Here is a 27,002-nt window from a genome sequence, read left to right as displayed (position 1 = left end):
ACTGGTGGAGGGGGAAGAGCAGAATTTGGAGGACGAAAATTTTGATTCAGAAGAAGTACCGGATGAAATTATGCTACAAGTCCTGTTAGAATATGAATTTTTAAATAAATAAAATTATTTATGATACTAAAACATTCTTGAAGACAGTTTCCTTGTACTATTTGTCGTTGATCTGCTTTCTGAGAGTGAGAATAAATGTTTTCATGAAGTGTATAAGAGATTAAAGTCAAAAAAATTAAAAGCACTAGGATCACCTACACTGCTTGAAAATTAGTGTACTGTTCGTATGCCTGAAAAATTAGAATCAGAAAATACGTCTATAATGCTGACACAGCTATGGACTGTCATAAATTTAGAACCAACATTCACTACAGGATTTCCTACTCTGTTCAGAGACTGTTTCTTTGTCTTTATTCTACTTATAAAATAAACTACTGGTTATAATTTGTATGTTATATGCTAGTAGAGGTCTATAATATTTTTTATCTTTTTTCTTAACAGATTTTTTATCAGAAACATAAATCAGTATGCCGACCAGAAATGAAAAAAGAAAGCTGTATAAACGGACATACCATTTGAAGAGGAAAGAATTAGAAGAATTATCTAATCAACAAAGGACGGATAAAAAGAAGAGTGCTCCTGGTAAGAGAAGCAAGGATTTCATAAAAAGTTGTGTCAAAGGAAAAGAAAATTGGATAATGTTCAAAAGGAAAAACAGTTGTCAGTATCTACAAGGAGAAATGCGAGAAAAAAGAAAAATGTTTCTGAAATCAGCGGTGAGGAAAATATGTACAGTAAAAGACGTACTAATCAGTTAGCGGAAATCAGGAAGCGTATGTTTTATAACAGAGTAGTTTCGAATTTATTAAAAAAGGAAAAAGTTTCTAAAAGGAAATCTGTTTTTTATAAGAAGAAAAAATATATAGAGGATGTTGTTGAGCGCGCGTTTGAGACAAAAATGTTTTAATTTATTTTAGCAATTAATAGAATAAATACACTGAATAAGGCAAACAGAGTTTTAAAAGCTAAGAGTAAATGGGAGAGACACATAAATAGAAGTAATTTTTGTAAAGTTTTTTCTGGGAAATGGATGCATACTTCAACTTCTGAGCCATTTTTTAATGAAGAGAGTTACTTTCAAAGTAACAATTTGTTGCATGCAGTTGACACCAGTGGTCGAGCATATGAGGTGAAGGATGGTTGTCCTTTTGAGAAAGAGAAAATTGTGGTTAGAAATGCAGTGGAGGTGATAGCTGGAGAAGTTTTAGAGGGACGTCCTAATGTTCCTGTTTACAGTTGGAATTGTAGTAGTATTTGCAGTGTACGACAGGATTCAATTGATTTCTTTCGTAATTTCTTACGTAATTACACTAAGGAAAGTCTAAAAAAAAAGATTGTAATGTTGCAAGAATTAGACCATTGCAGAGTGAGAGAAAAAATAGGTCTGCAACGCCATTCTCTGGCTTGTCTTTCTAAAAAAATATGCCAGAGTGTTTTTCATCACTTCAGGATGTTAGCAGTGCATCATACCAAAATGAGAAAATTAGTGAGAAAGTTGTATTGTGCAAAAAGTCCAGCACTTAAGCTTAAACAGTTAAATAGTGCTCTTTTGCATGGATGTGAATTAGATGTTAAGAAGATTTGTGCAGAAATTGAGGTATGTTATTTTGGTCCAGATGAAGACAATGTAGACACTGATACAGTTATAGAAAGAAATGTGTTAGAAAATGTTGGAAATTTTAATACTGAAAATTTTGAACAGGAAATAACAAAGTTTAAGGTCATTGCAGGTGAAAAACCAAATTTTCCTTGTGAGTGTTGTCGACGCATTCATTACAAGAGTCAAACTAGGTTAGTTGATTTATATTTAAAAAGTGAAGATGAAAATAATAGTCAGTGGTAAGATTTTGCAACTTATTTGTTGGTAGAAAACTATTTTGATTTGGGTTTTGAGCAACGTATTTGTAAGTATTGTTATAATAAATTAAATGAAAACAGATTTCCTGCTAGAGCTGTACATAATAATCTTGAGTTGATAAATATTCCATCGGATCTGATGGATTTAAATACTTATGAGACTATTCTGATTCAATGTGTACATCCTTTTCAGGCTATTGTTCGTATGGACTCTAAGACTGGGAAATTAAATCCTTCAGATTTACAAAGAGGATTAAAGGGTAGAGTTGTATATTTGCCACTTGATTTAAAAAAAATATGGAGACAATTGGTGTTGAAAATGTAGAAGAGGAACTGCTAGTTATTTTAGTTAATGGTGTACCTACAAAGAGTAAGAAAATCTGGCAAGATTTAGTGGATGTTAGAAAAGTCAAAAAGGCAACGTTGTATTTAGTCAAAAACAATAAATACTATAATCATGTATACGTAGAAGAAGAGATAGTAAGTGAAGAAGAGGATAAGGATTTGTCTATTGGACAAATTGAAAAAGTCGACTTGTCCAGAAGTGAAGAAATTTATGAACATTACAGTGTTCATCCACTGCATTCCAAAGAAGCAATAGGGAATGCTATTGAATTATTTCAGATAAAAAAAGCAAAAGTCCTATTAGTGTATGGGAAGAAAGTTTGGAAGGTCGTTGTTTCCCACAGTTATTCCCTACAGGTGAAGGTACACGATATGATGATCGACCTATGCAGATTCCTGCATCTGAGTACCGGTCAACAAGATTATATGCAGAAGGTCCGAGATTTCGTCACTGTATTCCATATTTGTTTCATCTTCTGTTTGAGAGTGACTTATCTGGTCTTTCTTATGCAGTAAACCATATCTTAAAAAGTGGAGTGCATCTGCAAAATGTTTCAGCAAAGGAATTTATGGATAAAGTGCAACAGAAAGACAGTGTTTTGGATTTACACCTAATTAATTTAATGGCATGTCAGCGTGGTACTAATGAGTATTGGTACCGTCGTCATGGAGATTTGAAATGCATGCTAAGAAACTTAGGAGCACCTACATGGTTTTTAACTCTAAGCTGTGCAGAGTGTGCTTGGGAAGATTTACTTGAATTTCTTCGGGAGTCGAATGCAAATATAGAAAATATAAACTACAAGACACCTGGAGAACTGTGTTCGTTGGATCCAGTTAATGTTTGCAGATATTTTAATCATAGATTTGAAGCTATGATGTCTTTTATTACAAACAAGAAAAATCCAACTCTTGGTGAAGTTCTGGATTTCTTTTGGAGAAAAGAGTATCAAGCGAGAGGTGCTCCTCATATTCATATGCTATTATGGATCAAGGATGCTCCCAAATTTGGAACAGACTCGGATGAGACTGTACTGTCTTTTATTGAACAATATGCCACTTGTGACATACCTAATAGTACAACTGATAAGGACTTAAAAGGAAAAGTGTTACGCTTTCAAAGCCATCTTTGTGGAAAATATTGTCGGCGAAAATTCAAATCAAAGAATAAATTCTATACCAAATGTTGTTTTGGATTTGCACGACCGGTACTTTCAAAAGGAAGAGTCAACAATTTTATGTCATCTTTGCGACATAATATCACAAGAAGATCACCTAAAATACTCCCATCAGCTCTGCATTGTTGAAACATTAAAATTACATACTGTCCATATCTGTGGATAAATAATGTTGATAACATTTCTGAGTTACATTGAGAACAGACCATGTTCTGATGCGCATCTTTAACTAGTTTATTAAAGGACACTGCTTTACAGTCCGGTAATGTTAAATATATAAATCTTTCTGTGTGCATGTCAGTACTACTTGAAAATGAACAATTATCGCAATTATGTTCCCATTTATAAGAAAGGCCAACAAGACTATCAATATCTACACCTTCATCTTCCAAAACTGTAAGCATATACATAATAAATTCCTGACAATCTTGCTGAATATTCTGAGAAAATTGATTTAGTCCTGCACATATGTCTAAAACATATTTTTGATAGTTATGAATTTAAGTAGAGGTGAAGAGTCCAAATATATAAATGACTATAACCCAGTCATTTTGTCCATGTGGAATGCTAACATGGATATACAATATGTTGCAGACAACTCTATTGCTGTGGCTCGATATGTAACGTCTTACATCACTAAATCTGAAAAGACGGAACTGAAGGAGATGTGGGAAGACATTTCTCATGAAAAGAGCCTAAGCAAGAAATTGTATACGTACAGTTTGAAGATGTTATCTCATCGAGAAATTGGAGCATATGAATGTTTTGATTGATTATCATCAGCAAGTCTTTATGCGAAATCTAGAACTATCCTGTGGGTGAGTTTAGGTCTTGCAGGAACATGAAACCGTGTTTTAAAACCTGTGCAAGAAACTGAATATTTAGCAAAGAAAGAACCAAACAGTACAGACATCCTGAAAACAAATATGTTGGATACATACTATCCAAATAGAAGTACTCTGCTTGAAAACATTTGTCTGTATGAAATACTTCAAAACTACAGTTTTAAAAGGAATATTACAGAGAATATTGATAAAGGTGTACACGCTGTAATTGGACATGAAGGATGTCTGGTCAAACAAACAAAAGGACACTTGATTAATCACCGAAAACTGAGTTGCGAAACACCTGACAAAAGAGAATTTTACTATTTAGCTCTTTTGCAACTCTTTAAACCATGGCGTACAGAAGAGGAACTACTTGGTGACTTTGATAGTTATGAAGATTCATTTAACGCATCTAAAAGTAGTATAGAATGTCCTGTTTTTAGTAATTACCTCCAAATGTTGAACGACGAAATAGAGCAAGAAGCAACAATTGCAGCGGAGATTGCTAGAGACAGTTCTCAAGATAGTCAAAGTTCTGTTTAGTTGAGTCAAGATCCACTGGGACAACCAATTATCCAAAATGAAGCAGCCACTGCCATAGATGAGGTGGAAAGAGCAATGCAGCAAGGTCAAGAGGATGTAATAAACTTAGAAGAATTGGAGAAGCAACTTAATCTTGAGCAAAGACAGATATATGATGAAGTGACAGAGCACATTGAGCATGGTTTTTGTCATGAGAAAAAAGAATGCTCATGTATGTCATTTGAACCTATTCGACTATATGTAAGTGGAGAAGCTGGAACTGGTAAAAGTTTCCTAATTAAAGGAATTACTACATATCTACAGCAAAGAACTCAGTCAACACTGTCTTGTGTTGTTACTGCTCCAACTGGATTGGCAGCACATAATATTAAAGGTATTACTTTACATCGTTTACTGATGCTGCCAGTTGAACATGAAAATAAATTACAATATCACAAGCTATCTGGAGAAGCTTGTTGTGAAGTTTCTAGAGTCCTTAAAAAAATGAAACTTCTCATTATTGATGAGGTAAGCATGGTATCCAATTTAATGCTTGCTTTTGTGCATTTAAGAATGCAACAGATACTTAAAACAGAGTATGATGTGTTATTTGGAGGCAAACATGTCATAGTTTTTGGAGATCTACTGCAGCTGACTCCTGTGAAAGGACAACCTGTATTTGAAACTGTTACACATGAAGACACCAGAAAGTGCCTGGGCAGTATTGGAAATGTTAATATATGGTCACATTTCAAATATACTGAACTGATTCAAAATATGCGACAGGCAAAGGATACTAAATATGGAAATATTCTTCAAGATATAAGGATTGGAAAACTAACTGAAGAAGCGAAAGAAACTCTACAAACACGATTACTTTCCAAGTTGTTTCCCAATGAAGATAATGTACCTGAGAAAATATATAGTAAAGAGGTAGTAGATAAGTTAGTCATATGATTGATGCCAACTCTAAAAGAATGTTCAGTTTTCAATGAAAAAATGTTGAAGTTAGAAAATCAAGAAATTAAGAAACTGGAAGCTAAAGATAGAATAGAGCATGAAGGAAGTACTATTGTTTTGTCTCAAAAGTTGAAGTTAAAATTGGATTCTCTTCAGAAATCTATATCTAAAACTGCTGGTTTAGAAAATAATCTGTATGTATGTTTAAATTGTCGGATTATTTTACGGAGAAATTTACATGTAGAAAGAGGTTTGGTGAATGGAGCAATGGGTAATGTTGTTGGTTTTGTGAATTACCCAAATAGAGATGAGATTGAATTTTTAAGAATCAAATTTGATGGAATTGAGGAAGTTCAACAATTCAGTCGCTGTTCAACTCGTTTTTTGCTTGTGAAAGACTTATATGTCCGTCGGAAGCAATTTCCAATTTGTTTATCATATGCAGTGACTATTCAAAATTCTCAAGGTTTAAGTGTAGATTGTGCTTTGGTAAATATTGGAAGCACAGAGTGAGGTAGTGTGGCTCACTGGTTAGAGGCGGCAGACCCGAGAGCAGAGGACGGCCCGGGACCAGGGTTCGATTCCCGGCGCGGCAGGTTTCTGGACCAGGGTCAGCGGACTCGATAATTCTCTCGCCTCAGTGCCCACTCTGATCAGCGATCACACTCGGCAACTCTGGGCATTAGCTTGCCTCATCCTCACTAACGGCCCCACCAGACCGCCGGGGATGCCTGGTCTCACCCTGGAGATACCCATTAAGGGACCATCTCTCAGGGAAGCCAGGAAGGGTTTCGCAGCGGTCGAAGCGCCTTGGGACCCTACGGGTAAGTAGTGCGCTATATAAATGCCTATACATTTACATTTACTGTATTCAAAGAGGGTATGGCGTATGTTGCTTTATCTCGAGTTAGAACTTTATGTGGACTTTATCTAATTGATTTTGATGAGACAAAGATTAGTGCAGATTTAAATTGTGTGAAGGAGTATAATAGGTTAAGAAGAGAATATGCTCCAAGTTTACCTCAATATCCTCTAATTCAAAAGTGTATGGTGGGTCAGAAAAGGAGAAATGAGGAAAAAGGTAGTGAAGTAGTAGAGAAACGAAGAAAAAAAGATGTAGCGGTCATTGGTAGCAGTAAGAAAAAGGTTAGTCTTGAAGAGATTGTTGGAGTTAAATTTGAAAACAGGTCTGGTGTCAACTGCTATGCAAATGTAGTGGTTAATGTTTTTTTTCTAAAAAATTTACAGCAACAGATTGTACAAAATCGGGAGCAAACATTTTATTGTTCGTTAAATTCTGTCTTTGAAAAATGTAGCAGTGGTAATAGTGAAGTAGCAAGTGTTTCAGAACTAAGGAATGTTTTAGACATATGTGCAGGACTAAATCAATTTTCTCAGAATATTCAGCAAGATTGTCAGGAATTTATTATGTATATGCTTACAGTTTTGGAAGATGAAGGTGTAGATATTGATAGTCTTTTTGGCCTTTCTTATAAATGGGAACATAATTGCGATAATTGTTCATTTTCAAGTAGTACTGACATACACACAGAAAGATTTATATATTTAACATTACCGGACTGTAAAGCAGTGTCCTTTAATAAACTAGTTAAAGATGCGCATCAGAACATGGTCTGCTCTCAATGTAACTCAGAAATGTTATCAACATTATTTATCCACAGATATGGACAGTATGTAATTTTAATGTTTCAACGATGCAGAGCTGATGGGAGTAAATTGTCAACTTTAATAAAAAAATTTGTGGCTTCTCAAATATCTATTTCCAGAAGAACATTCGTAACTGTAGCAATTATCTTTCATGAAGGGCCTTCAACATCATCAGGACATTACACAGCTTATTTGAAGTCTCCAACAGGCTGGACGCTCTGCAATGATAGTCAATTGACTTTTGGAAAACGTTTGCCTTTTGACTTAACTAATTCTTATCTGCTATTTTTGCAACCCAAATTTCAGTAAAATTACTTGGTGTAGGAAGATTAATACTGTAAATATATGAAACTCTGTTGTTTAGAAATATCATGTGACTGAGGGTGTGCAAATCTAGAAATGAAACTTGTATTTGGCATAGTGATAGTATCAGGTACAAGTTTACTTAATGTTTGATGGTACAGAACAAGTTGGAATTTTTAATCGAAAGGTTGTGAAAAGAATGGATAAGACTACGATTAAGTAATTTGAGAAAATAACGAATTAACTCATACTATTTGGCCACGCGGAAAAGTATGAGACAACAAAATGTGTACTTGAGATAAATGTTTTTAGAACATACTTGGACGGAAGTTTGTTGAGAGGTATTTAAAAAATAACGAGGTAACTCATACTATTTGGCCACGCGGAAAAGTATGAGAGAAGAAAATGTGTACTTGAGATAAATGTTTTTAGAACATACTTGCACGGAACTTTGTTGAGAGGTTTCTAAAAGTAAGAGGTATGGTTTAATTAGTTTGTAACTGTGGAGTATGTACTGTGCTTACTCAAGAAATTGCGAATTAGAGAAAAAAATTTAAGACATGTTTTTTTCAGTTATTTATATTCTGTATAGAGATCTTGTATGGGTTTTTTAAACACAATCATTTAGATTGTGTTTTTTTTTCCCCCGCTGTTACATGATGATTACTATTGAAATCACTGTTTATAGTGAAAATCAATATATTCTGAGGACAGCAAAAATAAACCATGTAATATGTTGTCTAAGTTATTTTGTTACATTGGATTTAGAAATATGTATTATAACAGATTTGTTTATTGTCTTCCACAGATATTACATTTATAAGGTAAGTACAACTAATAACATCCGAGAGTTTCCTCTGCCTCTCTCTTATCCTTATTCCTTTCCTCCCCTTACTTTGTCAGTGCTGTTCAGTCACGCTTATTCCCTTTAACTCCTCCACATTTTGGGTTGTTTAATTTTCTTTCTCGTTTCTCTTACATCTTTTCTGTCACTATTTCATTCAGTCTATCTATCTCTTCAGTTTGTTACTTCCGTTGTCTCATGGTGACTCACCTTTATTGACCCTCTATCACCTTTGTTTCCTGAATCTTAATTCCTTTGTCTTACCGTCCCTTAATATTTGTTCCCTTAGTCTGCTTTCATTAATTATGCTCAATTCCCAAACTTAAATCTATAGTTTAGTTCCCTTACCCTACTTCATTTCTGTTTATCTGTCTCTTACAGTCCTTGTCTGTTTCTACTCCGTTCATCTTCTGTTGCTTACCCTTTTTCACTCTGTTTCTCTTACTGTTCTTCCTTTATTTTATCTATCTGCTTAAGACATTCCCGTACTCTTAGTCCGTTTCTTTTAGAGACTGTTTGTTTCGTGTACTATCACTAATCATATTCTCATTTTCTCTCTCACTTTACTTTCCTTTAGACAGTCATTCCTTCAGTGCTATTATCTCTTTCAATTAATTATCTTACTCATTGATTTATATACTACACATTCTGTCTCTGTCTCTCTCTCTCCCTCAGTCTTTTTTCTTTCACTTTCTGTTTCATTCACTTCTACTTTGTTTTGTTTTATGAAATGTACATTATAACCTTATTTTTACTTTTCTTCCACAGATACTATGTTTTTTAAAGAATTTTAGTTTTACTTTGTTACTATTTCTTAGGTAAGTATAAAAAATAAAAATACTTTTCCATTACATTGTTATTTCTTTGTCTATCCTGGTCATACCAGTGTCATGTTTTATGTGAGCACTTCCACGCAGGATTGGCTGCACTGTCACAAGGAGCCCCTTAAAAGTGATTTTATGAAATCAGCAACATTTCACTAAGTCAGTTCACCAACGCTGATGTGTGAAAACATTGGAGGTAAATGATGTGTGTTAAAGAACTTTGGGGCATATTATCAAGGGGGTTTATCTCCGCTTTTTTGGCTTTAAAAGCCTGAGAAAGCGGAGATAAAATTATCCCTGTAGTACGTAGCTGTTGCTAACACCAGTTAGCTACATCTAGCAGGAGATAGCGACCATCTTGGGCCCCACTTTGCTTGTCAGTGATATTTATCACTAATGACATGCAAAGTGGGCGTGCCAAGATGTTAGCGACTGGAAACAGTCGCTAACATTGCTATCTCCTATTACCCACTTTTGGAGATATTCACGCTAAGCGTGAATATCTCCAAAAGCTAACACCTGCCCCAGAGCAGTTCTTAGCTATGTTATCCAATGGTAGGTGGATAATATGACTAAGAGCAGTAGCTCAGTAATGCATGAATATCGCTGACTTTACAGCAATAATCATGCATTTCGCCCGATTTTTATCGCTTAGGACAGTAGTTCTCAAACTTTTTTGACCTATGGCTCCTTTGAACTAATCGGCAGTTGGCCGTGGCTCCCCACCATTTTTTTTACCTGTGGGTGGGTGGTATGTACCTCCTGTTATCTTCCTTAAAGTAATTGGGACGCATTCTTTCACTTATCCAACCATCCGTTCACTCATCCTGCCATCCGCTCTCTCATCCATCCACTCTTTCACTTCACTCATCTACCCATCCTTTTGTCCATGTACCCCCTTTCACTAACTTATCAATCCTTACATTCACCGTTTCACTCATCTATCCATTCACCATTTCACTTATCAATTAATCCATGCCCATCATATACCCTTTCATTCATCCATCCATCTATCCTTTCACACACCCATCCAGCAATTCACTCACCCATCAGGTGCCCTTTCACTCCTCCTTCCATCCTTTAACACACCCATTTATCCTTTTACCCATCCATCCACCGTTCGTTCCATACATCCATCTATTTACCTTTTCTCTCATCCATACTTCCACTCATTCGCTTATCCATCCATCCTTTCTTTCATTATCTATCCATTCCCCTTTTATTCATCCATTCATCCTTTTAGTAATCCATCAAGCCATTCAGACATTCCATACTTATTTACTCACCCACCTTTCCACATTATGAGCTGAGCCTTTGTCTCCAGAGTTGCAGGGAGAAGAGGCCTATCAAGAACGAACTACAGCAAGGGGTGGGGTGCGGTGGGGGAGAGTTCACTATGCCCTTGCACATAGGCAGACTGAAAACGCAGAAGTCATGAGTCACACATGATGTACAGTGCCAGGATGTGAGGTAACTGTAAAATGGTGTTGTTTCCAGGGCTTTAAGAGGTGTTAAAAAAAATGGGGTGGTCTCTTCAAAGGGGGTGTTGGATGTAATTCAGAGGGCAGTTTAAAACACCTAGGCTAAAAATCTGCTCTTAGCTTAGTGTTGCGCCCGACTGATGTTATGTTGTTTCTGTCATTCAATGCAGATATATAATACAGCAAGTATCTTTACACCAACAACAAGCCAGGACTATTGGCTTTGTCAATGGTTGCTAGTTTCTTAAAATAAAAAAGCAGCAACCATGGCATTGTTGAATATAATATTGAAAATACTTCTGTTGAAAAATGATGAGACAGTGAAAGAACGTTAACCTGTTCCTTTAAACTTATTTCACAGGCTTCTTTAAATGAAGTGTTCTCTAACATTGTAGCGTGGGCGTTTTACTTTTTTTATCTAACAGAATCCCTTCTGTACGCTGAGGGAGGTGGAGCTCCATATGCTTGAACGTCCCTGACTTCCCCATTCTTATTCAGTAAGTGGTAATCAGCCCAATACAGAATTTCAATGGGAGGGAGGGGCTGCTCCTGTGCTCCTGGAGGAGTGCGAGGCCGCTCCAGCAGCGGGGGTGAGGTCTCTCACAGGGGAGCAGCGCTGCTCCCTGTGATGGCCACAATTACAGATAACAGGGTAGGGACGCCCGTGGAATTTACGGACGGTTGGTCACCCTAGACTGTGACTGGGGAGCCGCGGTGCACAGTTTGGGAACCCCAGACTTAGGAGCTAAACCTTCATAATAGCAAGGCTCCTAATCGATAAAAATTGCCGCAGCTAAACCAACATAGCGATAATTATCACTAGTTGTTGATAATATGCCCCGAAGATCGCACATTTGACTTTCGCCGGCTATCGCCGGAATTTTCTGCTGTGTTAGTGCGTTAATATCAATGCGAACACATATGTGATAGTAAATCCTGTAACAGCCGGCGGCAGTTAACATTACCGTGTGAAAACAAGCGTTGTTTTCACGCACTAATGTGTGCCTTGTAATTAGGGGACGGGGTGGATTTAGTTTTATTTTCCACACCCCCATGTTAATGCTCTCGAATCCTTGATCAGAGCAGGCCTTGGCAGTCCTACGATAAACAAGTTTATTCCAGCTCTTTCTCTCGCAAAGCCTGTCTTCGTGATGGGTCTTTTCCTCTCCAACCACATTTTGCATGTGGTTTGACGTACGCCCACTTTGCATGTCATTAACTTTCTGTGCGGCAGACATGCAAAGTGGTCTTACGGCAGGCGTTGTAATGCCGTTTTCAATAAGGTGCTGGGGAATATTTACAAGGATAGGCAAAACATTATCGCCGCTTTTATCGGCAGAAAACTACAGATATAGCGGCGATAACGGCCTCGATAATATGCTCTATGAATTGCAATCGAACCTAATGTTGGATATAAAGACATCTAACATAGGTTTTCGATGGAATTCATAGAACATATTATAAAGGCCATTATCGTCGTTTTATCGTTTTACGATAATGTATCACGTCTCCTTCATAATATGCCCCAAGTATCGTCGCTTTTTTGAATAATTGTCCTGAAAAAAAAAGTCGACACTTCAGCTTGTGAATACAGCTCTTTTTGGTGCAAAGAGTTAGTTCTGAAAATAACTTTTTTTTTCTTTTACAAGTTTTATATTGTTTTTGATTTTTAAAACTGGAACCAAAATTTTGAACTGTAAAACTGTGAAACAGGAACAAAATAAATTGAAAAAAATCATTTTCTGTCGGAGCATTGATGTTTACTAATTCTTTTTTCAATAAGAGTGAGGCTCTGCTCTCCGTACACAATAATTTCTGAACACAAGTTGCATTTCATATGCACCGATGACAAATATGGGCTCAAGTCCATCTGTGCAGTGGATGGAGATGCAGGTCGTCCTCCAGATGATGTGCTGGCCACAGCTGGTGGTAGTTGTGTTGCCAGAGCTCTTGTAGATGCCTGTGCAAATTTCTCAGGATGCACTTGTCTGACATGCCTCATCATCGTATGTATCGAAAATGAATACTTTTTCGAAGGATTTCCTCTTGAAAGAACTGCGTTACATATTGTGCAAGTAACTTTGGGCGCATTCACTTTTTTTGTTCCTTCGGAAAAGTAAAAAATTGTCAGATGAAAGATTCCTTCCTTTTTGTTAAAGGTAGCCGATAATTTTCTTCAGATTCAGAAGATGAATTCTGTGCGGCAGCCATTTCACCAAAGTCTTCGGAAAGATGTAAAAGGTTCTTCTCCCTTGAGAGTAAAAAAGATAGTGAGGGAAGTGGGTGGGGTTCTGGCAAATTCCAGAACAGAAACTACTATGAACCAATTGGAAGTATTGTTTTCGAGTCACATGACTTGACATGCGTGCATTAGGACGTGTACGCGGTGACAGTACCCGGTCACGTACGTCATTTGGAAGTATCGGTCTAATTTACAGAAGTTTCAAAACATGAAAAGGAGGAAAGGTAGAAACTCCCTGATCGTGTACACCTTCTCAGGGGGCTCCAAGAAGAATATTGATAAAGTATAAAACCTTTTTTATTCTTAAAAAAATACCGAGGTGCGCGCACCCGGTCGCGCATGAAAGTTTAAAAAGGCGTTCTGCTCAATGTAGTGAAAAGTATCAAAACGTTAAAAAGAAGGCAAGGTAGAGACTCTTTGACCTATTACAGCTTCTCTGGGGGTCTATGAAGAATGTCGATGGGTCAAAAAACCCAATGTTTTCTCAAAAAATAAAGCAGGGTGCGCGCACCCGGTCGCGCACGACAGTTTAAAAAGGCTTTCTCCTCCATTTACTGACAAGTTTCAAAACGTTAAAAAGAAGGCAAGGTAGAGAGTCGCTAATCCTCTAGAGCTTTACAAGGAGTCCCTAAACAATGAGCAAGGGTCTCACATCTGAGAATACCCTTCCACGCTTAGGGTGGACAAAAATATTTACACTCTGTTCATCACCACCCCCTTTTCTAAATCGTTTTTGGCCACTATAGGTGTGGCAGGGTATACTCAGACATGAGTCCCTTTCTCACTGCTCCATCAGGATTCAAGCAAGCCGGGCCGAAGACGGCTGAAATGCCAGAAACCGGTCCCCGGTAGCTTGTCTCCTTTCTGGTGAAGAATTGGCTTGGTAGTTTAGTCTGCCCTGTTCCCATGATGCACTGGGCCAGGGACAGACTGATTTGCATATAGCCAGGTTCTGAGCTGGGATGGGGCAGTGAGATAAATAACGGTGATGGATCAAGCCCTGATCTTTGGACTGGGTAAGAGTGGTCTGTTTAACTCAGACACTCTGTTCATCACCACCCCCTTTTCTAAATCGCAGTTTAAAAATTAGCATTTAAAAAATCTTTGAAATTCACTGAAAAAACCATAGGTTTTAAACACGTTATAGTTAGGAAATAGCATTTACAAAACCTATGAAATTCACTGAAAAAACCATAGGTTTTACACATGTTATAGTTAGGAAATAGCATTTACAAAACCTATGAAATTCACTGAAAAAACCATAGGTTTTACACATGTTATAGTTAGGAAATAGCATTTACAAAACCTATGAAATTCACTGAAAAAACCATAGGTTTGACACATGTTATAGTTAGCTGGACATTTCACTCATATAAAACCATTGAAATTCCCCCGCTGTAGTTACTTCAGCTAACTATAACTCGCGCACCTGCAATGCACCGCCCAAATGGGGATGACCAGCAGAAATAGCCGAACGGAAGTTGTTCACCGTACGATACGCCAAGCCAGAGGAAGCCAGCGAGGCCAAAAAATTGACCATCACAGAAACATCAGCCGATGTTGGATCAACTTGCCGTTGAACACACCAGTCACTTCAACACTTCCAGGAGTCCCTGTATCGTTTGTGGGTACCAGGAGACCAGGCGTCACTGATGAATTTGGAAGCATCCGCAGAAAAGCCTGGGACCGAGCAGCGTTCCCCGAAATTCGCCACGCTATAAGAAGGAGAGAGCCTGACTGAATCAGGGGATGCGGATTCTGAAGCAGATCTAGCAGGAGATTCCACTTCTGGGGAAGAAGGAACGGCACTGCACAAGCCATTTCCAGGAGAACTGGGAACCATGCCTGAGCCCTCCACAGAGGAGCGATCAAAATCAATTCCGACTGATACCGTTTCATGTAAGCCAGAACCCTGGGAATCATCATGAATGGGGGAAAGGCATAACACAGAGTAGTCGGCCACGGTTGGAGAAAGGCATATGTGGCTAGGGCCGCCGGATCCGGCCTCCAACTGAAGAAACGCAGGAGTTGGGCGTTGAGACGGGATGCAAAGAGATAGATCTGACAAGGGCCCCAAGACCGGAGGAGAAGACGGAACACACGAGGATGAAGCCTCCAATCGCTGAAATCCCTCAGATACCTCGAGTTCTAATCCGCCACAAGATTGTTGCACCCCGGAAGGTATTCTGCAATAACCGTGATCCTGTGTTGCAGACAATAATGACAAAATTCCTTGGCAATTTCCGCCAACAAGCGGGACCGGGTTCCCCTCAGTTTGTTGATGTATCGGACTGCTGACACGTTGTCCATGCGGAGAAGTATGCAGCAGTTGGACTGAAGGGGAGAGAGGTAACGAATCGCGAAAGATCCCGCCAATAGCTCCAGACAATTGATGTGGAGTGAGAGCTCATGGGGAGACCACCGACCCCCCGTCGAGACTGGACCGCACCGGGCTCCCCAGCCCCAGCGGCTTGCATCCGATTCTATCACCACCTCCGGCGTGGAACCAAACAGGGCTCGACCATTCCAAGCCTCCATATGATCCAGCCACCATTGCATCTCTGATTTCGCCTCCACCGAGATGGGAATTTGGTCAGAATAACGGAGGCCGCGTTGAAGATGACGAATCTTCAGGCGCTGCAACGCTCTGTAATGCAGTGGGGCCGGGAAGATTGCCTGCAGGGAAGAGGCTAAAAGACCGACAACTCATGCTAACGATCTCAATGACACAGTCTGTTTCGAGATAACGGAAGTCAATTCCCTCTTGATTTAACAAATCTTTTGATTGGGCAAAAGATGCTGACAGGTGAGAGAATTGACTTTGAAACCCAAGAAGTCGATCACCTGAGTCAGACGCAACACAGATTTCTGAGCATTCACCAGAAAGCCGAGGAACTGCAGAAGCTCGATGGTCCATTCCAGATGAGACATCAGTTTGACCGGACAATCCGCCAAAGGAGGATGCGTCCAAATAAATGATCAACCGAACACCCCGACTGCGGAGAGACTCCACGACTGGCCGCAACAGCTTCGTGAAGCACCAAGGTGCTGACGAGAGGCCGAAGGGTAGAACTTGATATTGGTACCAAGTCCCCAACCAGTGAAACTGGAGAAAACGATGATGTGGGCGGAAGATCGGGACAGACAAGTAAGCGTCCTTGAGGTCCAGACGAACCATCCAATCCTTGTCCCTCAAGAGATCTCTCAACAGATGGATTCCCTCCATCTTGAAGTGGCAATAGACCACTCCCCCGTTGAAGTCCTTCAGATTGAGAACTAACCTCGATCCCCCTCCCTTCTTCTCCACAAGGAAGACAGTGCAGACGAACCCCCGTGGATGACGCACTGTCGGAACAATTGCCCCTTTTAAGAGAAGTGGCTTGAGTTCCTCTGTGATGAACTCTTGATCTCTTTGGGAAAAGGAAAGTGGAGAAGGAGGATGAGTTTGACATTGGGGTTGATAAAACTCTATCTTGTATCCCTGAACCGTGTCCAACACCCTAGCATTGTTGGAGATCAAGCGCCAATTGTGTAGGAAAAACCGTATCCTGCCCTCCAGAACAACACTGCATGCAGGAATTATGCTCACCTGAAGTTCCGGAATCTTGATAGCCACTGGATTGACCGCCGGAGCGTCCCTTCTTGTATTGGCCTCGTCCCTTTCTGGAGGGGTAGAAGTAGGACCTCTGGGAGTAATTGGAATCCTGATGGCTCCCTCTATTGGATTGGCAGCTTCTCTGAGAGGACTGCTGTTGCTGACCACGGCCGAACGAGCGCCCCCTACCACGTCCGGCCTTTGAAAAACCGAACAGAACGCTCGCCGGAGTGTCGCCTGTGCCTTGTCCAAACCGCTGAAGGTATTTACAAATTACGTCAGTTCCTTCAGAAACGGTTGTCCAAAAAGCAAACTTTGCGCAGCAGGACCTGATTCTGAGGTGGAGAGCTCCGCCAACTTCGGGTCGAGTTTCAATAAAATGGAACAACGTCTCTCACTCGAGAGTGTGCAGTTTGCATTGCCCAGTTGGCAAATCGCACGCTGAGCCCACTCAATGAGTTCGTCCGGGTCAACCATCGTCGAAGACTCCTTAGCCATAAACCCAAGATCTAAAATCTTAGTAAGGGGGCCTAGTATATCTAAGACCTTATCCTGACAGGATCTCCAGGAGCGATCTAGGCCTTTTTTGGGATCCTTTGCGAATTTACGCAAATAGGTGACCATAGTGGGATCTACCTCCGGTGTGTCTGCCAAATTGTCAGCCAGATCCGACCTAGGACACTCCGAACGGAGTCGTGCACGGACCTCCTTGTCAAAGGATTGCCAAATGTGCTGTTGCACATACTCCGCCACCGCTGGGGACGGGAGCCAAGCTGTAGAATTAGGGTGGATAATGTCAGTGGGGTCAAAGGAAAGAACTTGGGGATGAGTAGGGGCATCCACAAAGTGTTCTTTGCATTTCCTCTTCTTAGGAGGAGGTGGAAAGATGTTCTGAGGATGAAGAAGAGAATGGCCATCACTGTCGGCCTCCACAGCTCTTTTGTGGGGTGTAGAAGTGGACATAGACTTTGCCAAGCGTTGAAAATCTGATGCATGTGTATTCCCAGGGGAAGTAGAATATTTCTGCGACGCAGGGACCCAACCCTGTTGCTGCGCATACTTAGTCAAATGTCTCTTGAGAGGAGTAATGACCCGAACAAAAGCCTTATTCAAAGAGAGCTGGACACCCCTATCCAATGCCTCAACCAAGCCCTGCTCAAGTGAATCAGAGGCCTCCTCATCATACTCATTGTCATCTGCATAATAACAGTCTGCCATAGTTAAACAGAAACGATTTTCAGCCCACCAGATGACAAATAAAGGATTTGCTGAAGGCAAAAGTCAGGGGGAGTGCAAAAACCCCACAGCAAGCCAAGAAGCAGCAAAAAATCGCTTCACCAGACAATAGAACGTGGAGGGAGGGCTTGCCGTGTAGAAAAATACACACTCTAGGCCTATGATAATTCTCCTTGCCTGAAGCTTAACACACCAACCGGCGTTACAAGGGGTTAACAGTGAGGCTGTGGGCGAGTCAGTCACGAAGGACGTCCTGTCATAAAGCTCCGGTTCTGGCTGTAAACACGGAGCGCCGGACATGCCTCAATGCGCATGCGCGGGGCACCGGCTGCCTCACTGAAGAGTTGAAGAGCTCGTGCAGGCAGCGCGAGCCTCTACAAACCCTGATATCCGCTCCACAAGAAGGACAATGCAGGCGCAGAGTGCCTGACCGTCAGAGGAGGTGAGCACACGCACCCAAATGCGCCGCCGAAGAAAATACACCACGGAATCACGGAGCGCTAAAGCGCGAAAATCAACACATTACAAGCGCAGTAAAGCGCGAAAGAGAACGCGGCACAAAGCGCGAGCACAGCGCGAAATTCAAACACAATGCAAAACTTCAAAATTGTAAGTAGAAAGTATGAAAGCACTTAACTGGCTGCGGAGCAGCAAAGAAAGAGGTAGCAGCAAAGAAAGAGGAAGAGTGACTCTCTGTATGCCATTATATACCCCTGACTCTATGGTTGTTGCCCATGTGTTTCTGGGTATTGTAGTTTATTTGTTTCTATGGCTGCTGGGCATTTCATTAAAGAAATGAGATAGCATAATCGGAGCCTCCTGTCCTGAAATAGAATTGTATATTTCTTTGACGGCATTCTGCTCCAGCATCTGTGATGGCACTATCTTCTATTGTCATTCCATCGCCACTTTTAGCGCAGCCAGGTCAACCATCTTTTCAGTGGGAGAAATGGATTGACCTTTATGACAAATATATAGTGTTTCTTGATGGGCAAGAATTAACCCCTGAGAGGAAGAAGGCACTGTTATTGGGCACTATAGCTAAGGAGGTGCATCATCTCTTTAAGTACTTACCCTCAGATGTTGGGTAATAATAATCAACCCATCGAACATGTGTGCAATGAAGCAAAGCTGTGCTTGGAGAGAAGATTTGCAAAAGAGGAGAACATTGTCTTATCTCAGTACACGTTCTACACCAGACCACAAAAAACAGAGGAATCAAAAAAGGATTTTGTTTCCTGTCTGCCTGAAATATCAATTAAATGTAAATTTGGACAAATGACAGATGAAATGATCAGAGATCAACTGATTGTTCAGTGCAGCAACAGGAAAATGCAAGAGAGTTTGTGGGCAGTAAAAACCCCATCCCTTAATGATGCCATTGCAATTGCTAAGGTGGTAGAGGAGTCTGAGAGATGTATGACAGACATGGGCAAGAAGGAACATTAGGATGGCCAAGTTGCTGCAGTTGGGAAAAAGAAGGGGTGCCTAAAGGATCGTGTCAGCAAGCCACTAGATCCCAGAAAGGAAGCAGGTCGAAGGGTTGTTCACGTTGTAGGAGTGATTACCACACCAGTGATTCAAAATGGTGTTTTGCATTTAACAAGGAGTGCAGGAAGTGTGGGCGCCTTAGACATTATGCCTGCGTGTGTTAAGATGCATCCAAGTCATATGTGGCTGTCACTGAGTACATATTATGGGAAGATGATAACCAAGATCGGGTGTTGCTAGTTCAGCATGAGATGGAGGAAGGGAACAGAAAAGTCAGACCTAAAACCTTGTTTGATATTCAAGGCAGACTAGTGGAGCTCATGGTGAGCTCCGGTTCATTGTACATTATCAGTCAGTCAGTCAGTCAGTCTACATTATCGTACCGAAGGCAATGTGGAAGAGAGTGGCTGAAAATGTCTCTTCCTGCCAAAGACATAAATTCCAGGGGCTACCAAAGGAACGCATTGACGTTCTGGGGTATTTCACTTCTATGATTGTGTGCAAATCACAACAGTATGAAGGGAAAACCTATGTGGCTGAGGAGGGGTCACCTATTTCGGGGTTTGAGCATCAATTTGATCTGCATATAATAATTGACCTCCATGCTCCAGAACAAGTGTTGGTAGTCACTGAAAGCACAACTGAAGATGTGTTATCATAAATGAAAGATGTGTTTAATGGAAGGCTGGGTGTAATGAAGGGCTACGTCCACAAGATAGTGTTGGAAAAAGGTACTATTCTGGTTAAACATAAATTGAAGAGGGTGCCGGTTGTAGTGAGGAGTGAGGTAATGAAACTCTTAGATGACATGCTCAGGGAGCGGATCATACAGCCTGTTGGGGCTTCGGAATGGGTCTCTCTTGTGGTTATTGCCACGAAGAGCGATGGCAAACTGAGGTTCTGTGTGGATCTGTGCAGTTTGAACCAACATGTGGTGACGGATACTTTTCGTCTCCCAAATATCGAGCTGTCATTGTTACTCAAGGGTGGTAAGTACTTTTCTAAGCTTGACTTGAAAAGTGCTTACCACCGGATCGAATAACATAAAGATTCACAAAATTGGACAGCTTTCATCACCATGTAGGGAACTTTTAGGTTCACAAGGATGCCGTTCTGGCTATCCTCAGCGGCTAGTGTGCTCCAGCGGATCATGTCCGAAGTGTTCAAGGGTTGGATAATGTGAACTTCTTACAGGACAACATTTTCGTCTTTGGTGGGTCCATCCAGGAACATATCTCCATTTTGAGGTCTGTATTGGGTAGACTTAGGGAAGCCGGGCTAACCATGAGGAGGCACAAATGTAAGTTCCTAGTGGAAGAAATTGAATACCTTGGCCATACCATTTCTGGGCAAGGTGTGCGCTCCAAAGTAGATTTACTGAAAGCTATTCGGTCTGCCCCAGCTCCCCATGATAAGGATCAGTTACAATCTTTCATGGGTTTGATAGAATATTATGCGAAATTTGTAAAGAACTTTGCTAGCAAAACTTAAGACTTGAGGGTGTTGCTGAGGAAGGGATGTGCTTTTTTGTCTGGCGAAAGTCAACAGAGAGCATTTGATGTGATAAAGGAAGTCATTTGTGGTGCGGGGATCCTTGCACCATTTGATACCCAACTCAAAACATATCTGACTGTGGATGCAAGTGCTTGTGGGCTAGGGGGGTTTCTTTCTCAGATTCATGAAGGTACGGAGTGGACTGTGACTTTTGTGTCACGTGCTATGACAGAGTGTGAGAGCAATTACTCTGTCATTGAGCGTGAGGCTTTAGCGGCTGCCTGGCCCGCAGAGCATTTTAGGACCTTTCTATGGGGTCTCACCTTTTGCATTCGTACAGACCTTAAACCTTTGGTCAATGTTTTGAGTCCTGGTGGGGCTAGCTAGGCTTGCTTCAAGGCTGCAAGAGTATAAGTACCAAGTTGAAACATACCGGGGTGGCGAACTGCCCAAGCTGATGGTCTCTCACGCTTGTCGTTGGACTGGTCTGAGGTAGATGAGCATGGTTCTTCAGCTTGGGAAGAGGATGGGGTGGTGGGTTCGTTTTGTGATGTGGAAGAGTGCCTGGGTGGTTCATTCTCGGCTGAGGAGTGACGCAAGTGTATGGAGGGGGATCTTGTTCCACAGAATGTGGGACAAATGGTGGTGTGAGGGGGCATAGAGAAAGTACAATGCCTCCGGCTAGTAGACCTTTTGAAAAAAATTCTGGATGAGCTCACTTTGAGTTACTAGTATGTGCTTATGAGAAAGGACAAATCTGTCCCACCGGAAGGATTGAGAGAAAGGGTCTTTAAGCTGGCTCATGAGGGCCACTTAGGTAAAACAGGTGAGGGAGAATTTTTGGTTGCCGTGAATAGATGTTCAAATCAACTCGGGTGAAGAACTGTGAAGTGTGCAGAGAAAGTGAGAAGAGGCTTAAGACAGAAGCACAATCCTTCCAAGGACATATTGAGGAGATGAGGTGTCCTTGGAGTACTGTGTGCTTAGTTTTCTTTGGACCAATGCCTTTGCCGGAAGAAGGGATGAGAAATGCTATGGTTGTTGTGGATGTGCACTCCAAATGGTTAGTGGTGAAGTTTATTCCTGATGTGACCACCAGAACTACTGTGGAGACTTTGAAGAGTGTATTTTTAGAGGAAGGGCTACCTCATGTGCTTATTATGGATAATGGTACTCAACTAGTTTCTCATGAGATGAAGGGCTTTCTGGACAATTGTGGCATTAAAAATCATTGCACTGCTTTGTACAACCCCCAGGCCAATGACATGGTAAAAAGGGCAAACCAGTTGGTTAACGGTACCATCTCTATGGCTGTCTAAAGTGGAAAGGATGTTAAGGCTATGGTAGATGACATGGTCAGGGCTCATCGTACTAAAGTTCATGGTGTTACCAATGTTTCATCCTTTGAGAAAATGTGAGGAAGAAAGACTGGAACCAAAATGACCCCGGCTTGGCTCACAAGAACTGATGGTACAGAGAGTGAGGACCTGAGTGGTATAAGAAGGGAGAATGTCTGTTGGGGACTTGGTTAAGATAAGACATTGAAGGGTAGGAAAGGGTTTGAGTACATTTTGGAAGCCATTCAGAGTCAGGCAGGTGTGTGACAGGTATGTGGTGTTGGACAATGTTAACAAATGGAATAAACATAAAGTGTCTTTGTACCAGAAAGGATAGGTTGGGTACAGGTGGGAGGGTGAAGTTAGCATGGAACCCTTACGTACAAACTTAAATGGTTTCATGCTTATGAGTGATGAGGAATTGGTCAGCAACGAGATAGAAGATGGGAGAGGGCCTGTTGAGTGTGGAAAGGATGACGCTGGTGGTTCGATACACACTGGAACTGTTCCCCATGGAGTGAGTAGACAAGCCACACTCATAGAACACCTCACTATTTGGAGGATTATGTTACATACTAGTGACCTGAATGTGTTCTCTTTTCATTCTGCTCCAGGGTATGTTTTTGCAACCCTGCTGTGCAACTTTTTACAAGTTTCTTACAGCTGGCACCATGCCATGTTGGTGTGGTCTGTTATTTTGTTTTATAGCTATTCCTATGTGTAACGTTTTAGGAACTCCTTACAGCTGGTGCCATGCCATTTGTGTGGTCTGCTGTTTTTATTCTTTCTTTTATTCTTTCTTCTGTTTTGTTTCCATGTTTGTGTAGAAGGGAAGGAGATGTGTTGTAATGCAGAACCTCCTTATTACATAAGGAGGTTCTGGAAAGGAATGTCCTAACTACGTAAATCTTCCCTTGGCAGTTGCTCATGGCTGGCGAAGGGAAGGATCACGCGATTGCTGGTGTTTTTATAAAACGGACCTCTAACCGTATTACCGTGTCTTGGTGGTCACTACAGCAGTCCACACTACTGCCTGCTTTTCCAATGCATTATACATTTCCTACAATCATTCAGCTGCCCCACAGCAACACCGATGGCATAGACCTTCATTCAGCAATAAAGTGTATCATTACATTTCTTTTAACTGTTCAAGTAGTAAAGGTATCCACTTGGGGCTGAACAATTTCACGAAAACCATTAAAAGTAGACTGTATATTTGCAGGTCATATCCACCTAAATGTGTTGCCATAAGTATGCAATAAAAAAACATCACTTATACGGATCTTTTTCTAGTTATTTTTTTTTAACTAGGCCTGTCAGTTTTGCCATGCATTTAGCTATTGTTTTTGGTGATCGACTAGGAAAACTCAAGCACTCAAACAACAGACAGATACAATGTCAAATGTCACCTAAATACGACATAATAGTAACTTTAAAACGAGAGAGGAAATAAATCACCAATGTGCATGCTAAGTAGCCGTTTTTAGAAATAATATACAAAGATAACATTTAAAAAACACACTTTAAATGAGGTTTGAAACTGAAGAGTATCAAAGCATTTTCAAGTGTACTTGAACAATGGGCTGTGGTAGGCGAAAGTAAAATGTGAATTATAATTCAACAGGCCAAGGGATGAAGCCTCCTGACCAAACGCCCCTCTATGTATGTATATTAAGTTCGATATTTTTGAAAAACAATAGTGTGGTAAAACAACTATGCTGTCTCAAAGGCCAGACCTAAAATGAGAACAGCCCCACTTTTTTTTACTCAACACCAGAATACTGCAGGTTGTTTATGACAGTTGTATTCCTTAGATGTAGCTACCCTAAAACTTTACTTAGTTTTACAAAAAATCCAGTCTGAAGTGAGTATTAGGATTTCCAGGTGTAAGTGCCAGACATGTGTGGAAAAAGTGCCAGCACCACACAGGACTCCAAAATTCTGAATCAGGGACTCTGCAGACCCTTGTGTGCACAGATAACACTTACAAAAGCTGAAAAGCTGCAAGGTGGACAGACTTTCTGCTTTCATTAGGGAGCACTAAGGAGGGAATGTGAAGTATATATGTAGCACTTACATCTCACAAATGTTGCTGAAAGGCAGTGAAGCACTGTACAGAGTCAAAGGTATAGACACATTCAACGTGTGATTGGAGGGTTCCTCTGTGTGTATGCTGTGAATATGTATAGCATACACCTAGCCGAAAGATTCCAACAGGAATGCTAGTATTCCAAATACTGGGAACAAACTTAGTGGGTATTCAGACACTGGCAATGCTTCTCCCTAGCAGCACTATTTTACATATTTATTTTTTTTGTTGCATATTTATATAGCGCGAACTGGACCCGAAGGTTTTGGAGCGCTTTACACGAGCACCGTATTTACATTACACATTCAGGCACGGGGAGATTAATGCCCACATGCATCAAGCATTTTTGGAGTCGCAAACAGTGCGATTCCTTAAAATCAGCCGTTTGCGATTCCAAAAATGCTTTTTGAGATGCATCATTTGTTTTTATTGAAAATCGCTAATTTTGCGATTTTCTAAAATGCGATTGCATTTAAGGAATCGCAATTTTGCAATTCCTTAAATGCAATGCATCATTCTTAAAAAAATTGCGATTTTGAAGATTGCAAGTGCAAATTACCACGAGGTTGAACCTCGTGGTAATTTGCGAAAAATGTTTAAAATGCTCAAATTAGCATTTTAAACACTGTCATGTTACAGACACACATGTCCTTAGGACATGCGTGTGTGAAACATCCATTTGAAAATACATTTCAGGGGTGCAGGTCCTTTGGACCCCCCCCTGCACCCATGGAATGCATCAACATTTTGCGAATTCCAATTTGTTTATTTGCAATTACCATTGATTCCTATGGGCCTTTTGGCCCATAGGAATCAATGGAAATTGCGAAATCGCAAATTGGAATTCGCATAATATTTGCGATTCGGTAAAAATTGCGATTTTTACCGAATCGCAAATATTATGCACTTTCAATAATGCATCCCGTTTTGCGATTCCTTATTTGCGATTCGGTAAAAATCGCAAATTTGGAATCGCAAAACGGGAGTTTGATGCATGTGGGCATAAGTGATTTGCCCAGAATCACAGGATGTGGACGCGACCCCGAGACTCGAACCCTGGTTTCCAGCACCAAAGTCGGCAGTTTAGCTGACGGACCACATCCTCTACACATAAAACAGAAGGTGCAAGTGGGCTGAAAGGGCAGCAGACACCTTCACTTTTTCAGGGCTTATAGAGGGAATGGATTTTTGCAGATTTTAAATGTTTCATGTGAAGAAATCACAAAGGTAAATTACACTTTTGAATAACTTTACACTTTGTAGGAAGCTTACTACTTTCGTTATTCACCAGCTCATAGTGTAAATTTACTACAAAAGTGTTATTTACATGTCTCAAACCCCAGAGTAATGCAACTGGCTTACTCTTGTGTATGAGGGTGATGCCCCTCCCTAAACCCCTTCCTGACACTCCTTAACTCCTCATACTCTTACTTAATCCCATGCCCTTTAGTAGCAAGTCTGCACCTTTTCCCACCCAATCCCATGTGTCCCTCCCACATCACTACTGAAATCTATACTTTCATGGGGGGGAAGACTCCTCAGTCAGGGCAGATAACTCCGCCCATATAAGCATAGGCAAAAATGTACACTTTGTAGTACGTGTTGTACTACTTTTGGTGCTAGAACCACACTTAATTCCAACATTCTGAATCAGAGAATCTGCAGTGTGCACAAAGTGCAACTGAGAGTCAGGCCCACAAATTAACATTTCCACTAACATGCTGACAGTCTGCAGTCTACAGTATCAGGTGTAAGAGACACAGGAGCACACCTGGGAATCTGGAAAAGTCACAGAATTAAAAAATGAGACTAAGGGCTTCATTAAGCAGAAATAATATTTACAACCGGCACATACTAGGCGAATATCTATACATTCTGGCACGTACCACTTTTGTGATTCCGCCCCACAGTTGCCAAAGAACGCCCTCCAAGAGCTTTAGAGATTATTAAAAGAAAATGGAGCCACTCACCAGAAGAACTGAAGAAAAGTATACAAAGAAGAAGTCCAGACAAAGCTGCCATTGTGAGTAAATCAGAGGACCTTTCGTGCACACATTAAGCATCTGTGGCACGTCTGCGAAGGCAGGAAACTCAGATGCTCGGAAAGGCAGAGAGTATCACATTTAAATATGCCACTTCCCCTTTTACGTGGGCATTTGGTAAACTACTGGACCACAGCACTGTGAACATCAACCAAAGCAGAGTTTCCAAAGCTTTCTGAGTGACACTTTAGTGAATATGTAGATTGTAAAAGAAACTCGAGAAAAATTTACCATTACTTTGTTTTATTATCAACTATATACTGGATGTTTGTACACAGAAAAAAAAGAGGAAACCAGATGCAAAAGCGTTTAATTTTTTAAGAATAATGTAATTTCTATCTATAAATCAGTCCTTAATTTGTACAAAAAATTAAGTGACAGGGCCTTCTCGAAATACCACTGCAGCCTGCACCTCCCATTGCCTGTGTCGGCGCTGCCAGTGGCAGCCCCAAAACCACTAGTAACCATTGTACTCTATTAGTGTGACAATACAGACTCTTCCAGTCCACCGAATCTATAATAATATAAAGAGCGGCAGGTTGTATTGACTTTTAATGTATATTAAGTTAATAAACACTGTTGTTTTGCTCATCTCAAAAGTAGAACA

The 27,002-nt window shown here is 40.7% G+C and overlaps 1 protein-coding gene across 2 annotated transcripts in view; it reads right to left on the bottom strand.

Annotated features, from left to right (window-relative positions):
• The window catches only part of LOC147725449 (uncharacterized), a 250,903-nt gene extending 224,468 nt beyond the window's left edge, over positions 1-26,435 (bottom strand). For both annotated transcript variants that reach the window (XM_086964116.1, XM_086964117.1), the window contains exon 1: positions 26,324-26,435. In XM_086964116.1, the coding sequence (XP_086820242.1) occupies positions 26,324-26,375 (52 nt within the window). In that variant the 5' untranslated portion in view covers positions 26,376-26,435. The remainder of the gene's footprint in view (positions 1-26,323) is intronic.
• Positions 26,436-27,002: the final 567 nt, after the last annotated feature.

Source organism: Lissotriton vulgaris, chromosome 3_2, assembly GCF_964263255.1.
Source record: "Lissotriton vulgaris chromosome 3_2, aLisVul1.2, whole genome shotgun sequence".
Taxonomy (NCBI): domain Eukaryota; kingdom Metazoa; phylum Chordata; class Amphibia; order Caudata; family Salamandridae; genus Lissotriton; species Lissotriton vulgaris.
This window is presented reverse-complemented; position numbering and strand designations above follow the sequence as displayed.